General features: G+C 36.8%; 1 protein-coding gene across 1 annotated transcript in view; it reads right to left on the bottom strand.

The window, feature by feature from the left end:
• The window catches only part of LOC131971634 (dedicator of cytokinesis protein 3-like), a 75,925-nt gene that overhangs the window by 41,051 nt on the left and 18,170 nt on the right, over positions 1–16,704 (bottom strand). The window contains exons 6-13 of the mRNA XM_059333162.1: positions 15,218–15,366; positions 9,404–9,488; positions 8,011–8,052; positions 5,547–5,701; positions 4,513–4,594; positions 3,931–3,991; positions 3,700–3,847; positions 687–775 (exon numbers count right to left, since the gene is read on the bottom strand). Of these exons, the coding sequence (XP_059189145.1) occupies positions 687–775; positions 3,700–3,847; positions 3,931–3,991; positions 4,513–4,594; positions 5,547–5,701; positions 8,011–8,052; positions 9,404–9,488; positions 15,218–15,366 (811 nt within the window). The remainder of the gene's footprint in view (positions 1–686; positions 776–3,699; positions 3,848–3,930; positions 3,992–4,512; positions 4,595–5,546; positions 5,702–8,010; positions 8,053–9,403; positions 9,489–15,217; positions 15,367–16,704) is intronic.

Here is a 16,704-nt window from a genome sequence, read left to right as displayed (position 1 = left end):
TTTTGGGGTTTTTTTGTTTTTTATTATAATTATTTCTATTTTAATTTATTGCTTTTTGGTAATTTTTCTTTCTTTTATGATTTTTTTTTTCTCTAATTTTGCTACACTGGAACAAATTGCTGTACTACTATTTCAGTTGCACAATTTTATTGGAGTATGTCAAAAAATGTAAAGTTATTTTATATCTGATCCAAGATGAAAGACTGAGGAAAGATGTCAAGTGTAATCTGAGGATGCATAATTGGAGGGGTTTGATTTAAACGTACCAGATGTATGCAAAATGTTTGTTAAAATGTTCAATAAAAAGAAAGTTTAAACAAATAAAATAAAATCTATAATAGACAATACATGTTTATCATCTCATGGCCTATGTATTATCATATAAACCCTATATTGCATTAGTTATTACGACTGTTATTTCTACTGGTTTTATTGACTTAATAATAATAATAATAATAATTCAGATATACAACCAAAACTGTGTGAATGCCTCGATACCAAATCATCATAACTGCAGCAGTAAGGTGACCTGTCCTTGACCCCCTTCCTGCGTGTTATGAAAACATTAGCAACAGACATAGCCTTTGACTTTTTTCTCTTTAAATTTACATCAAAAGAACAAAAGGTGAAAAATTCAACCTGGGGAGAGCAAACAGGTAACAGATCTGTGGCGGCAACATATTTACCATAGTTGGTGCTGGGAGCTGAGTACTTGGTGTTGGACTTGCGGATGATGTTCTCCTGTATCTGGTACCACTCGTTCTCATTGTTACATCTGGAGAGAAAAAAAAGTTGGGTAGGGCTGTTAACAACGCACCCATTAGTGGGTCCAGATGGAGGGATCGGGATTGTGTGCATGGGGACTACATGAACAGCATGTGTCCCAGAGCCGATTTCCTCCTGGAGAAAAGGTAGCAGCAGGGGGAGGTGCTATCAAGCAGCACATTAGCCCAAATGCACAGCTCACTAAGCAAACCTGACAGCCAGCTCTCTACCAGCCTTTTTCATTACTGTGGGCCCGTAGGCCCCTGGGATGGCATGGGGAAATGCACAGACTGGAGCGTTATAGGAGCCGACAGTTTGGAGGCAGCTCAGCACTGAATCACTGCTTGCTTTTTTAAAGGGAAGAGCTCTTCGCCTCAGCAAAAGGAATCCAATAAAAACGGCAGCTTTCTATTCTAGAAATCTTTATTTCACACAGAGCTATAGAGTTATCCTGAAAATACTACACGAGAAAAATGTCACACATAACAGGGTGGCCAAGTGTATGAGTGACCTTTGACCCGGAGCTGAGGAGGACAGCGCAGATGCAAGGAGACGTTCTAGCTGTTTGGTAATTTTGTGTCTTTTTTTAGTCATTTTGTGTCGTTTTGTGGGGTTTTTTGGTAATTTTGTGTCTTTTTTTTGGGTAATTTTGTGTCTTTTTTTGGTGATGATTTCAAAGTTCTGGAAAAGTCCCATGTTGCGTTGCGACACTCCCACATGTATTCTGATGCATTTCATTGGCCAAGAGACTGAAAATAGGTAGAAAAAAACTACAAAAACTACAAATACTACAAAACGACGCATCCGATTTCCCAGCTTTAATGGTAGAATAACGCAACAGCAATCCCAGTTTTAATGGTAGAAATGCGGTAATGCTTTCCCAGCTTAAATGGGTTAAAAAAGTGCTTATTCCAGACATAGACTCCAACAATGGCAAACAAAAATATAACAGGACCCAAAGTCACTACTTCCGGTCCAATAAATCCAATAAAAACGGCAGCTTTCTATTCTAGAAATCTTTATTTCACACAGAGCTATAGAGTTATCCTGAAAATACTACACGAGAAAAATGTCACACATAACAGGGTGGCCAAGTGTCTGAGTGACCTCTGACCCGGAGCGGACGCTGAGGAGGACAGCGCAGATGCAAGGAGACGTTCTAGCTGTTGACTGATGAGAGAATATGCTGAGCGTGGTCGTTTTTTTTTTCTTTGTCCTCTAACTTTGCTCAATTATCTAAGTGTCATCTCGCACGGTCTCTTCCCCTCTCCTTCTCTGTGTCTCCCTCTTCCACTGGGTTGGCCGGCGTACAGGAGGGGCTCTCTGTTGCGAAGCCTAGCAGAAGCAGCCAGATTCACAACACGCCAAGTGCCCTATCTTAGGCCCGGGGTGAGCAGCTATTGATTTTCCAGAGGACACTTCATTATCATTCTGGTCAAAACACACCAGGCATCAACACTGAAGCACTAGGTTGTCATGCACGACATTTGCAGAACATTCACACGTTCCCGCCTCGCTGCATCCAACTCTTTAATTCTATTTCCAGAAGTACTGAAGCCATGCAACTGCTAAGAATTATACTGACAACTGTATAATATTCTGTTTCAAGGTTTAGGGAGTAACAGAACTCAAATAACAGGATTATGTATTTAAAATACAAAATATGATTATCTGTAATATGTTGCAGTTCTAGTTACTTGAAGAGATTACTGTATTACCTCTGCCAAAGGGGGTCATGTTTTCTGGTGTGTTTTTATTTTTTTGGTTTGTTTGTCTGTTTGTCAGCAGGATTAATGAAAAAACTACAGGATTTACAAGAAAACAAGTCAGCTATAAAGATTCAATAAAATGTGCCATAATTACTTCCACCAAGGTGGTTAAGTATTTTGTTTGGCTTGTCTGTTTGTTAGCAAGATTACGGAAAAAATACTGGCTTAATTTTCATAAAAATTGATGGAAGGGTGTGACAATGGAGTGGATTCTAATCACTGATACACCATACATCATTCGTTTTTTAGCTTTTGTTAACATTGCGTTATAGGACATGGCCTTGGAGGAGGTTTGCACTCTCTGAATCTCCTTCTAGTTTGTATTTGCTCTATAATTTATATGAGACACACATTTCCCATAAACAGTTTCCTATTTAAAAGGTGCAGCAATTTGTAAACATGGAGTGCACTTGCCACACAAAAATGCTAGAGGCAACCCAGTTGCCAGAATAAATGTTGGTACTGTACGTTTCGGCGAACGACAGATAAAGTTAAATCTTTAAAAAAAAATTAATGAAAAAACACATTAACCCAAAAGAACCCAGACCCGGTTATCCTTAAAGGATGTGTTCTACAAGTGGACCACATAGAACACATTTCTGATGTTTTAAAAAAAAAAAAAATACTACCCCTAAATGTCAAAAATCAATGTCAAAGAGATGACTAAGGCAAAAAGTGATTTTGGACTCTAACATGTGTTCTGATAGGCTGAGAACATAGGCAATAAGGCAGAAAGATGCAGCAGATATCACAATTTGGCCAAAAAATGACTTAGGCAATTATGCTATGAGGCTAGCGATATGTTAATTCATTTGAGTATTCTATGGTATTTAAGGTATGTATTCAGTAATCTGTAGTAGAGGTTGATGGTACAGTGAATGAATGTACTCAGTGCTGAGATGATGAGAACGTATCTTTTCTATTTACTATTTATTGAGATGAGATGATGAGAATGTTGTTATTTACTACTTAGTATGCTTTCTTTTTAGTCCAGTACGTGAGTGCATTGAATTTTGTTGTATTTCTGTGCAATGACAAATAAATCTAATCTAAGCTAGAATACGTTTTAAAAGTAACCCCTTTCAACACTGTCTGCTTCACACTCTACAATGTATGCTACTGTACTTATAAGCAAGAAGAAGGGGAGCTTAACGTGTATACTCACGTGTAAACTTTAAGCACAAAGTCCTTCTCTTCTTTGAGGTCTGTGATCGTGTGGAAAACATCACTCATGGCAAGAACGGCGCAGCCGTAAGGTCGTCTGTACTGCACGTGAGGTGGGCCTTTCTTTGAGTCGTTCAGCAGCATACGACCTGGAAACAAAAGGGAGAGGGACACGTTCACAAGAAGCACTGATTAACTCAAAACCAGTCATTAAAGACTGCACTTTACTTACCAGTTCTTATGACGTGTGCAACAATGTACAGGTCTCTCTTCAAGTCTTTGCTGCTCAGGTCCTACAGTGAAATGAGATTCCATTAAAAGTTAAAGCGAATTTTTGAAATGTTGCATTAAAGAAAATGCAAATAAGGGACGTTTCCATCAACTGGTTTAGAGCAAACTAACAAAGCTGCATAAACATACTTTTGTCAGAAAATGGCAGTGTAATGTATAGCTGTAGGCTAATCCATCAGTAAACAGTAGAAGAAGTAGAGATTGCGCAAGAGAGTAAAAACAACAACAACAAAAAGAGGAAGAAAAAAACGAGAAAAAATTGAGAAAAGTCTTCAGGAATTAGATTAAATTGGGCAACTTATAATTGTTCTTTAATGTCAGCTCATCTTGACCAGCAGAGCAGAAACAGCTCATCAGTCATGTGAGTTAAATGTTCGTTTAAAAAACACACACAAAAAAAACTTTTTTTTTTTGGTGATTCTCATGCAAATCTTCAAAATGTGCATAGAAAGTCACTGATGGAAAACCAGTGAAAGAGTTGAAATGCAGAATATTTTGATGTCTAGAAGGGAAAATATGTTACCGTGAAGAGAGCACAAAGACGATCAACTTTCTCTGGATTCTTTGGTCCTCCATTTTTGTTCAGTTTCACCATGAACTTCTCACTGCAAAAGAAGCCAATTCACAGTTTCAGAGTGTCTGTCAACCACAAAATGCCTCAATCAATCTGCAGAGATAGTCTGTAGACGTGTGTGTGTGTGTGTGTGTGTGTGTGTTCTTGTACTTCCTACATAGTGAGGACCAGAACACGTTTTTAACCAACAGAGTGAGGACATTTTTGCAAAGTGAGGACATTTTGGCCGGTCCTCACTTCTTCAGTTTTAAAGTCAGGTTTATGTAAAGGCAACCATGTAATAGGGTTAGGGTTGGGCATTTAGTTGTGATGGTGAAGGTTAGTTAAGGGACTAGGGAACAAGGTTATTATAGTTAACGAAAACAAAACAAAATAACGAAAACTAGAATTGAAAAAACATTTTCGTTAACTGAAAGAAAATAAAAATGAGAGTTTAAAAAAAAGACAATTAACTGAAACTTTATTGTGTGGTTACAAAACTAACTAAAACTAACTAAAATTATAGTGAAAATGTCCTTCGTTTTTATCTTTGTCATCTTTTTGAAGATGCATAAGACAAAGAAAATAAAGGCAAAATTTACTGTGACCTCTTTTAATCTCCCACCCAACAAAAAACTAAAACTAACACTAAAACTAATAAAAACTAAACTAGAACTAAAGCATTTAAAAAAATAAAAAATAAACGAAAACTAGCAAACTCACTCTAAAAACAAATTAAAACTAACTGAATTTGAAAACAAAATTTACAACAATACCTAATGAAAAATTCAAAACTATTATAACCTTGATAGGGAATTCACTGTTCCAATGAGGGCCCTCACAAAGATAGAAGTACAAGAATGTGTGTGTGTGTGTGTGTGTGTGTGTGTGTGTGTTTGCCCTTGCATGCGTACAGTATGCAATAATAGGATCACTCGGGGCTGTTGCGTGTGTGTGTGTGTGTGTGTGTGTGTGTGTGTGTGTACTGAGATTCCCCTGCATACCTGATCTGCTTGGCCTCACGAGTGTCATACAGAAAAAAGAAGACGTCTGCGTCCTCGCTGATGCTGTTGTAAGTAAAGCTCTTCAGATTGATGAAGAGGTGGTGCGACACGGGGACACGGCAACCGTCACCATGGCGCTGCCTCGTGCTGTCACCCTGGGAACAGACAAAAAAGTGACCGCTAACAAGACGGGTCCTCACTGTGAGCGAGGCCAAGTACCTGCCACTCTGTATATAGATAAGCTTATTAAACAGATCAATGCGGGTACTGTAAAGGGTGAATAATTCATTGATATATGCTCTAAGGAGTATTTCATCCAGTCACATGTTCAAGCTATTTACAGTAGACTCAGCTGACATGCTGGTTACAAGTAATGATGAATGAATGATGGGAACTGGGAGCTCTGATGGGTCTGAACTTGTTGTTAGGGTTTGCAGGCAACATGCTGTTTTCTATTTATATGATGCATGACAAGTGTAACTATTATTAATTATGTATACAGTGGCAAGAAAAAGTATGTGAACCCTTTGGAATTACCTAGTTTGCTGCATTAATTTGTCATAAAATGTGATCTGATCTAAGTCCCAAGTATACAAAAACACAATGTGCTTAACCTCATACCACACAGACAATTATAATATTTCATGTCTTTATTGAACACATGAAACTGATATAGTGCTGGTGGAAAAAGTAAGTGAGGCTAATGTGTTTGTCTATATTTGGGATCAGATCATTTGATGACAAATTAATGCAGAAAACGAGGTAAGGTTCACATACTTTTTCTTAACACTGTTTTGAAGAAAAACAATCATTTTCATCCAAAACACTGTTGTTTTGTGACCAAACCATCAGAAATATCAAGCTTCGTCCCCTGAGAGACAGGAAAGCAACTTCATGACTGACTTTGCTAAATAAAGAAGGCAAGAGTAAACAATTATTTCCATGTTAAAGTGAAAATATTAGAGGTTTCTAATGACAGTTTAGTTAAACATTAGAGCTTTCAGTTATTATGTCCATCTCAACCCTTTAGGGTCCCTGGATCATGGGAATAGACTGGAGGCAGCCAATTTGCTTAGCACAAAGGCAGCTAGCCTAGCTCAATTCAAAGGTAACAAAATCCACATGACAACACCTTTAAAGCTCACTAATTAACATTATATTATGTAGGTTTGATTTGTCCACAAGCCAAAGGGTACAAACAACACATATAGATTTACAGGAGACTCAATAATGACTTTCAGAGGTACTTCTAGGCAAGTCTCAAACAGAGCCAGGCTAGCTTCCCTCCTGTTGTAAGTGCTAGCTTCGTATTTAATGGATAGTCTTTTAATGCTTTCTCTCTGTAATTATGAGTTATCTAAGCCTTAAATCTACCCTTCATACAGAGTTCCTACACCTACACCCTTTCCAAAGTCAAATTCAAGTGCTTCAAGGTGTGTTTTTCAAGCTTTTCCAGCACCTTACAGCTGTGGTAAATTACACACTGTAAAACCCAATGTTGCTTGTTTGTTATCATAACTCAATTTTCCTTTTCAATACAACAAAGATTTGTGTAAAAAGTAATTAACTTAAAATATTGAGTCAAATTGTAAGATTCATTTGAGTTAACTCCATTGTCCTTATTGTCTTGACATAAAATTATTTCGCAGCATGGACACTCAAATATTTAAGTTGAAGCAACAAGTTGGGTTTTACAGTGCATATGTATATACAGCACATATCATGTATAATGCATATTGAATATTTCAATTCCTATTGCTTTAAATGAGATGTTATTATGTTAAAAACCACCAAAATGATGTGTTGTGACAGCATCCTACAGAAGGGTCACAAACTGACACACAAAGTTTTTTCTGTTTAAAATGTGTGACCTCTTTATAAATAGAATTGGCATCCTATATCAACCTAAATTTCAAGCACTTTCAAGCCTTGAAAACACCTTGAAAACTTGTTTTAAAGTATATTCAGCACTCAAAGGAACCCAGGAGACCCACTGGGTTCATATATCCAATATATGAAATCATATATTAAAAACAACATGTATCCCATAGTGGAGTTGAAATGCAAATGCAGTCTATAAAAGTGGCGTTCCCACACATATTAAATGCCCTACTACACCATTTCTGCATACATCTTGGGGCATATGTGGTCCCTGTGGGAATCAACGTCCACACTCTGGCAGCGATAGTGTAAGGTTTTTATGGAGCATGGCAGTGACACCTTGTAATTTAAATTTTATATCAAGGGCTTTTAACCCCACAAGCTCTTATCTTTGGTACAACTTGAGGAATTCCCAGATCACCCGCTCTGAGGGCGATAGTGTCAGAGCCAGAGTGCCCTGACTCCAGGACACTCTTTTAGTGCAATGTGTAGCGAGGGCAAGACAAAATGAGAGATAAAGAAACTGGCACAGGATGAAAGGTTCTGATGATGTTGTAAACAAACAGCTTTGAAAAGACTATACCTGGTTTGTGCTTTGCTGACCACAGTGTCTGCTGGATACATGCTAAAAAAAGAGCAAAGTTCAAAAGAAAAATGTCAGATCAGTCGGCCCATTCTTTACTCTTCCCACACAGCGTTGAACTTATTTACCTTATTGCAGCTTCAGACACACACTACCTAAGCGATGCCTCGTCGATGCTTCAAATCTGACAAAATTTTCACCTACGTACGCTGCCGAGTGGCTACACTACTGCTCTCGCGGCGCTAAAAGGAGCCCACATGAGGCGAAACGTGAGCGTGTGGGAGAGGAGAGGACAAAGCCAGCATCGCCCACACACACCTCTCTGCTCAGCAGCCTAAAAGAACTCCTCACACTCTCCTACCTGAAGAGGTGCCAGGGCCTTGTGCCCTGCCAAAAACAAGCTCACTTTCATCGACAGAGTCAGGAGGCTTTTTGGCAAGGAAGAGCTACGCTGTTGTTTCTGGACGGAGCATTTAGTGCACAAACATTCTGCGTGCAAAGCTGAGAAACGTGGCAACGGGATAATGGGAGGCTGCGGGGCAGTTGGAGAGTGTTTTGATCAGCATATGGAGCTTCAACTTCTGACCAGAAAGGATCTCCCTCCTAGATAACAGTCTCTAGCAGTATTACGTTAGATTTCATAACATCTGTGCTGTAATTGCATATTTCTAAAATTGGATCAGCTTCAGTGAGCCTCCTCTCTCCCTCCCTCTCTCCCTCCCTCTCTCTCCCTCCCTCTCTCTCTCTCTCTCTCTGTGTATATGTTTGAAAGTCCCATGTCACTGAAGCCAAAATACATTTGGGGCATTATTCATTTATGGAAATATGTCTCCAGTCTGGTTGGTGGATTAAAGCAACCAAGACTGAAATATGTAATTTATTTTTAAAAATAACAATAAAAAATTGATTTGTATGTTTTTTCCCTTAGCCCCACCTGGGACTGTCACTTTGCATTAAGTCTGCATTGCTGGCTGGCAATCACGCTTGTGAGAGTCACGTGCATGCAAGACAAGGGGCACACTCAATATGGCGGTAAGATAAGCATAAAGAACAGGTCACATGAGGCAGCTCCAACAGCTGAATCGCACTCTCTCTTGTGAGTCACCTTCTTATGGATGATTTGATAATCGGTACATTCACACATCTCTACACATACAACAACACATTGTTATATGCAAAAACAGGCTGTGCAACAAAAAAAATAACATCTAAAGATAATTTGAGTCATTGCAATATAGTACATCTAGTATAGCATGTGCAGAAGTGTTTTAATTGCATTTTTATCCTTCATAGAATGCACATTTACTTTATTAATTTATTGCATTCAATAATTCATGAGGTGAATTTGTTCAGCATGCAGCAGCTGCTTCGAGAATATTTCCACCCAACGTACCAGTTTGTGTAGCTCTGATACGCTGATCTGGTCTGGATCCACCATTTCAAACTCTTTCCTGGGAACAAGGTCTAAGCCAAGGTGCCTGGTGAAAGAGGGATTAAGGGGTGTGAAACAAAGAAGAGAGTAGTGAAGAAATGAGTCAGAGCTTTTTAAATAAAATGAGGTTCTGAGTCAAACAATGTCATATTATAACATTTTAGGTGTATCAGATATTGAGCTCTTTTCAGGTTTAGTTTTTAAAGATGAAAAGAATAGTCCAAACATGTCTCATTCAACTTTGTAATATATTCAAATATTTTTAAAAATCACTTAATTAACATTTACTTAAGCGCTTAGGTTTAATAGTATCTCTATCACATGATACATTTCACATCAGTGGTTCCCAAAGATAACCCACAATCCTGCCAGGTGTCCTAATGTAGCTCTTAATCAATTCCCAATGTATGTTCCAAATGTTTAACACTATGCATTATATAAAAATGGATATTGTCAATTTTGTCATACAATTAAACTGTCAATATTTAGGTTGGTTTTGTCAGCAATTGTACTAATAATTAGAGCCTTTTAGTCATTTTAGCGAACTGTGTAGCCCTTTGGAGTTTTGGGCTTTTTGTCATTATCAGATTATTATTCTTGGTGCATTTATGTAAGCAGCATTTTACTTTTGTCCAGGTAGGGATCATTTTAACTACTTAATATACTTTTATGTGGTTTAATTTGTAAACATATGTAATCATTTTAAACTGATCATATTATTTTATGTTAAATATCGACCTGAAAAGTAACTAAAAGTGGCAGCTAAATGTAGTGGAGTAAAAGTACAATATTTGCCTCTAAAATGTAGTGAAGTAGAAGTACAAAGTTACATATGTGGAAATACTTCAGTAACGTACAATTACCTCCAAATTTTACTTAAGTACAGTAGTTAGTTAGTTAGTAGTAGTTAGATGAGAGGATTATTACCATTCTTATGTTTCATGTGCAGTAAATATGAGCTAGTTTTGAAAGGAAAAAGACTAAAAAAGGAGGAAACAGGTAACTATTTTCAGTCTGAAAGTAGCAAAATCTGCCCATCAGCACCTCTAAAACTCACAGATTCACACATTACATCTTGTTTATGTAATATGTACAAGAACAAAGTGTAAAAAATGACAGTTTTCTGTTTTACTGGGGGGGTTATGTGCCAGACTATCTCTTGGCTAAGCACAGTAACTTCCTGGAGTCTACGCTGGTTGCCTAGCAACTGCTTTGGGCAAGGACATAGTTTGCTTTCAGATTTTAGATTTAAAACGCAGGATTACTTCATTAAACATTATGAATCGTCTAAGTTTTATTACAGGCACAACAGAATATAAAGTTGTTAAACGTAGCTCCACCTCGACCAGCTACAACAATAAAATACTGCTAAAAATGCATCATTTTAATAATCAGTGATGTAATATTTATATATTAAAGCCCGATAGATATATCGGTTGTGCGATATTATTGTCCGATATTGGCTAATTAAAGTCCTATCAGTATCGGTGTATATGTTGTCTGATATGTGCCATTATGAAAACTTTTGTTACATAACGGCACATATGCATATGTAATGCAGAAAATGTTGCTTGTTGTGTTTTTTGTTCTTTCTTTTTTTTATAGTCAGCAATTGACACTAATAATGTTTATTTAGCCATTTATTTTAATCCTCTTTATTATTCAGTTATCGGCTATCAGTTTCGGTTTTTTCACAATGAAAATAAATCCACAACTAACAGAGGATTGTGTCTGCAAACCAAATTATTACAACGATCTGGGCAACCTTGTATATATTAGAGGTTGACCGATATATTGGACGGCCGATATATCGGGCCGATATTTGCGTTTTTTACTTGTATCGGTATAGGCCGATATTTGTATTTTTTACTTCGCCGAACAATCAGCCCATTTCACTGAGCCAACAGCAGGCAAGGCTCAGTGCAACATCTGCCATTCTCTGGTGAGCTGCTGCTGATACCGGAAAAATGAAAAAACACATCAAATATGTGGATCATCTGAGGCGCCACCACCTCCAGGCCTAGAACAACATACACATTGTTTGCTATCCAACTGTTAATATGTTTTGTTTGTTTTCTTAATAAGTGTTTCTTTTTTTGTTTACATTGAGACTTGTGTAACATTTGTTATCATTGTGTCATTTTTATCATGTAAATGGAGGGAGAAAAGGCAATATCGGCTTCAAGAATCGGTCAAAAAAAATCGGCATCACATATCAGGTATCGGTTAAGACTGATGTCAAAATAATCTGTATCGGCATCGGCCTTAAAAATCTGTATCGGTCGACCACTAGTATATTTATATGTTTATTTACTTATAACCACTTAAAAGTCTGCTCATATAAATTGTATTCTGTATCAGTTTTCAGGACTCCCAGCTACAGTTTGATGTATCACTCACACCGAATAAAATATTCAAACTGAAAACTCAATTTTTCATGGCAGCACTATCACATCCAACAGACAATTTTTAGATTTGTCTTGTGTACGGCTGTAACTAAGGATTGTTTTGATTTTTTTTTTTTTTTTTTTTTTTTTTTTTTACTAATCGAGTAGTTGTTGTGCCTATAAAATGTCCAAAAAAAAAATTTGAAAAATGATTCCCTGAGATGACTCACATTTCTCAAAGATATTCAGTTATCTGTCATAGAGGAGCTGGAATAAGAGAGTTTTGCCTTTTTCTTCCTTTAAATAATACTCAGATTGATTCAGTGTTCATCAAAATAGTTTAATTTAATAGTTGTCAATTCATATAAAGGCAACATTTATTGTGACTTTTTTTAATCTGGCACCCAACAAATACCCCATTACAAAAAATACTCATACTGCAGTAATCTCCAAGAGCTTCCCAAGACATTGATTTTAAAAATTAGAAGATTTCAGGAGTCTATAGAGTCTATATAGAGGCTATGAAGTCATGTTTTCCCTCATTGAAATCCTAGTCATTTATTTGTGTGTTAATTTTATTTAGGTGTATCTATGTCTATGACACCTATAACTAAGCCTTGTCATTTTGTTTACTTTTTATTATTGTTATTATTATTATTTTGGTCCAGTAGGGGTGGGGGGTGGTTTATGTGTATATAGAAAAAAAAGAGGAAAAATCTTTTCTAACTGTGCTGATAAGTCAATGTCACTACTATTGGTTTTTCAATAAAAAGATTTATAAATATTTAAAAAAAATAACACTAAAAATAATCAAAACTAAACTAAAACTAAGCATTTTCCCAAAAATAAAAACTAATTAAAACCAGCAAACTCACTCTAAAAATGAATTAAAATGAACTGAATCTGAAAACAAAAAATCACAACGAAATTAAAACTAAAACTACTGAAAAATCCAAATCTATTATAATCTTGGGGATTAAAGAGGTTAAGTACAGTACAGAAGTAAATGGACTTTGTTGCATCACACCTCTGGTTCATGCTGTTGTGTATCATACTGTAATCATTCACTTAAATAAAATTGTGCAACCTCACATCATGCGGTACTATCAGTGCTGCTGTGATCTTTTGACCGTGAAATTAGATCACTACAGCGCTCAGGTCAGTGTGCACGACAGAGCACTGACCTCCACACGCCTGCTGAGCAAAATACAGTGAATTTCTGGCTCCACTTCTGACATTTTCTTTCTTTTACATGAACACATACACTGACCGTGCTCTTTATCAGGTCCATTTGTGTAATCTAATGTGATCCAATACAACATCTCCATTCACAAATTCTGCTTTTACAACAAGAATCATGTTCAGTTATGATTGGCACAATCTGAGAGTTTTTAATTTAACTATATCTTCATTATAGAGGTTGAAGTGTGCACCCCAATATAATACACCCCATTACACCAACAACAACACCCCCTGTGACCTCAGTAATAAACATAAAGTAGAATTATTACATTTCTGACAGTGTTAACAAAACCTGAAAGACTATTTTCTTTGTAAAATTAGAATTCATGGCACTCGCTAGTGTTGTTTTGTTGTATTGTTTGTATTACACGGTCGCAAATAAAGATGGAAGAAAATATTTTTTACCTCTTTCCATGTAATGATTGTGACAACACTGCAAAAAGGGGTGTTTAAAAACAAGATAAAAACACTAAATCTGAGGGAAATTATGTTGCTGCATGGACAGATAATTTCACTTGACAAGATTTCTTGAATAAAGATTATTAAATCTAGAAATAAGCATGTTGAACACTTAAAATAAGATAAATTAAAGCTGCAAGCAGCGATGAACTGGGCCGAGCAGAGTGAAATGCAAATTATTTGTTTCTTACCAAGACAAAAAAACCTTTAGATTTAGAAGTGTTAGATATTTATCTTGTTTTAAGAGTTAATTTCTTATTTTAAACATTCAACATGTTTATTTCTACATTTAACAATCTTAATTTAAGAAATCTTGTCAAGTGAAATGATCAGTCCATGCAGCAAGATCATTTCCCTCAGATTTAGCGTTTTTATCTTGTTTTTAGACACACCTTTTTTGCAATGAATGTGATTTATTATTGACATATAAAGTGTATATCTTCTCAAAACTTTATTAATCAATCTCTTCCAAACGTATCACAATAACAATGAAACCACATTGGACAGAGGATTGTGTCTGAAAAACAAAATTATTCCAACTATATGGGCGACGTGTAGATTAGGCCAGTAGTTCTCAACCTTTTTGAGTCGCGACCCCCAATTTAACATGCATGTTGTCCGCAACCCCTGCTCACTGAACACAATCTCACACGCACAGTTCAGATCACCCAAAAAAGAAACAAAATGACCAAAAAAGACACAAAATGACCAAAAAAAAACCAAAATGACCAAAAAAGACACAAAATGACTAAACAAGACACAAAATGACCAAAAAGACACAAAATGACCAAAAAAAGACACAAAATGACCAAACAAAGAAACAAAATGACCAAAAAATACACAAAATTACTAAAAAAGGAAACAGAATGACCAAAAAGACACAAAATGACAAAAAAAAGACACAAAATGACCAAAAAAACAAACAAAATGATCAAAAAGGACACAAAATGACCAATAAAAGGAAAAAACAAAATGACCAAAAAAAGACACAAATTGACCACCAAATGATCAAAAAAGACACAAAATCACCAAAAAAAGACACAAAATCACCAAAAAAAGACACAAAATCACCAAAAAAAGACACAAAATTACCAAAAAAAACACAAATTGACCAAAAAGACTAAGACTCATTAACACATGAACACTTTAACACAGTGGAGACAGAGCTGACTTCCAAAATGATTTGGCGACCCCCAGAAATCATCTCGCGACCCCAATTGGGGTCCCGACCCCAAGGTTGAGAACCACTGCATTAGGCACACTGGTGTACCTAATGAAGTGGCTGGGCAGTGTATAGTTCAAGTGATTATCTGCGTACTTTTATATGCAATTGTTTAATAAATCCTATGATAATCTGACATATGATCCTTCCACAAAAGCTCTTCCTTCGCCGAGCTGGAGCCTTCACATCTTTATCTGTGATGTGGATGCCTGTCACAGCTCAGTTGGATGGAGTTTAAAACTGGCAAAAGTAAGAATATGGCTTTACAGATCCTCCAGGGGGATGTGCATTGACTTTAAGCCGCTTGAGATTCACTCATCTGCTAAATGACCATAAAATTACATCATAGAGGATGCTATTTCGCACCCACTCATCCAGCGTTGTAGATCTCTCTTGTGCCAAAGAAATATTGTAATCGTTGGAAGCCAGTCTCAATACAGTGCACTCAGTGTAAGAGGAACTCACTCATTGCCCCAGTCGAGCCGTACAGTAATGTGCCGCTTGATCTCACGAGTCTGGTCCTGGGCGAGGTGACCCTGGATCAGCTGCCGACGCAGGTCGATGAGCTCATTCATCACATGACGCAGCTTATGGAATAGATCCACCTTGTGTTTCTATTGAAACAGCCACAAAAAAGAGACTCAGTTAGGAAATGTGAGCACCTTCTTCTGCAGCATTTATGTAATCTAATCTAATGGTGATCTAATTTATATTCAGTTAACCCTCTGAAGCCCACAAACTACTGGTGGGTTTGAAAGACGTGTTTGCTTGTAAAAAAATCAAAACAATTACACCATTTATCAAAGATCATAAACTGGGAAAACAGAAATGATTGTCAGATTATCACATTTCCAATAATCCATGAACTCTTCGATCAGGGAAAATAACCAAATCTATGTTTAAAATAGTAATATTGAATTAAAATAACAATATTCTACATGTGTCATTTAAAATTTCATCCAAATGCCCAATGTTTATTTGCAAAAAAATTAAATTATGTGCTATAAATAAGCCATAAATGACTTGGCTGAGACCAATGGTCACTTTACAAAAACTCAGTGAAACTTTGTCTATACGGCAGGCTGTTTACACAGACCACAGAGGAGAGGACAGAAGCGGTAGAGGTAAGTAGAAGTTGTAAAAATCTAAATCAAAAAGTTATGTATAGCATTTGGAGCTCAAGTTTATTCAATATTGGTAACACTATTATGATTTTTGGCATTATAATTCTGTTCTACAGCACAAAAGATGTGTTTAAGTTGCCCCAACTTTCAGCCATGATTGTGCTGTTTCAATCAAGATGCAATACTTATTTCTTGCAGTAAAAAAACAAGGCGACAGTGTGTTTAATTTGACAAGAGCACAACAATTGGCCTGAAACTGTTTGGGGTTCAGGGAGTTTAAGTATGATCAAGACAAAAATCACGTTCTAACCACTTCTGCCAGCCCGTGAAGGTAGCAGAACTAATGTGTTGCCACTGAGATTTAAAGCCCACTGGTTTTGCTAATGAAACAAAAAAATAAATTCCCCTTACAAGTCTGCTTTGACCTCCTCACGGTAATGAATTCCATCACCGTTTCTCGTAGGCCAAGGACAACACTTTTAATTCAGTCTTTTTCTGTTCTCCCTAATGACATGACAAGTCCACATTACCACCCAGGTTTGTTTACATAAATGCAAAGATTAAACGGAGCCACAATGCCGAGGTAAATTTAATGAGGATAAACACTTCATGTTCTTCAAGGCTGCTGAAAAACAAAGATTTTTGTCAGGGTTGATGAGCCCTTTCGGGTGCCTATTCTGTGGGGCTAATTACGTACATTATAACAGATACACAGTTATGCTTAGGCCATTGCTCCCTCAAGTAATACCATGAATTGTAATTGGCAACAATAAGGTGAAATGCATCAGCATCTAGCCAATGCTACATCCTATTATTATGGATGCAACT

Source organism: Centropristis striata, chromosome 5 (assembly GCF_030273125.1).
Source record: "Centropristis striata isolate RG_2023a ecotype Rhode Island chromosome 5, C.striata_1.0, whole genome shotgun sequence".
Classification (NCBI taxonomy): domain Eukaryota; kingdom Metazoa; phylum Chordata; class Actinopteri; order Perciformes; family Serranidae; genus Centropristis; species Centropristis striata.
The sequence above is the reverse complement of the archived record's forward strand: the minus strand, read 5'-3'. Positions and strand labels throughout refer to the sequence as shown.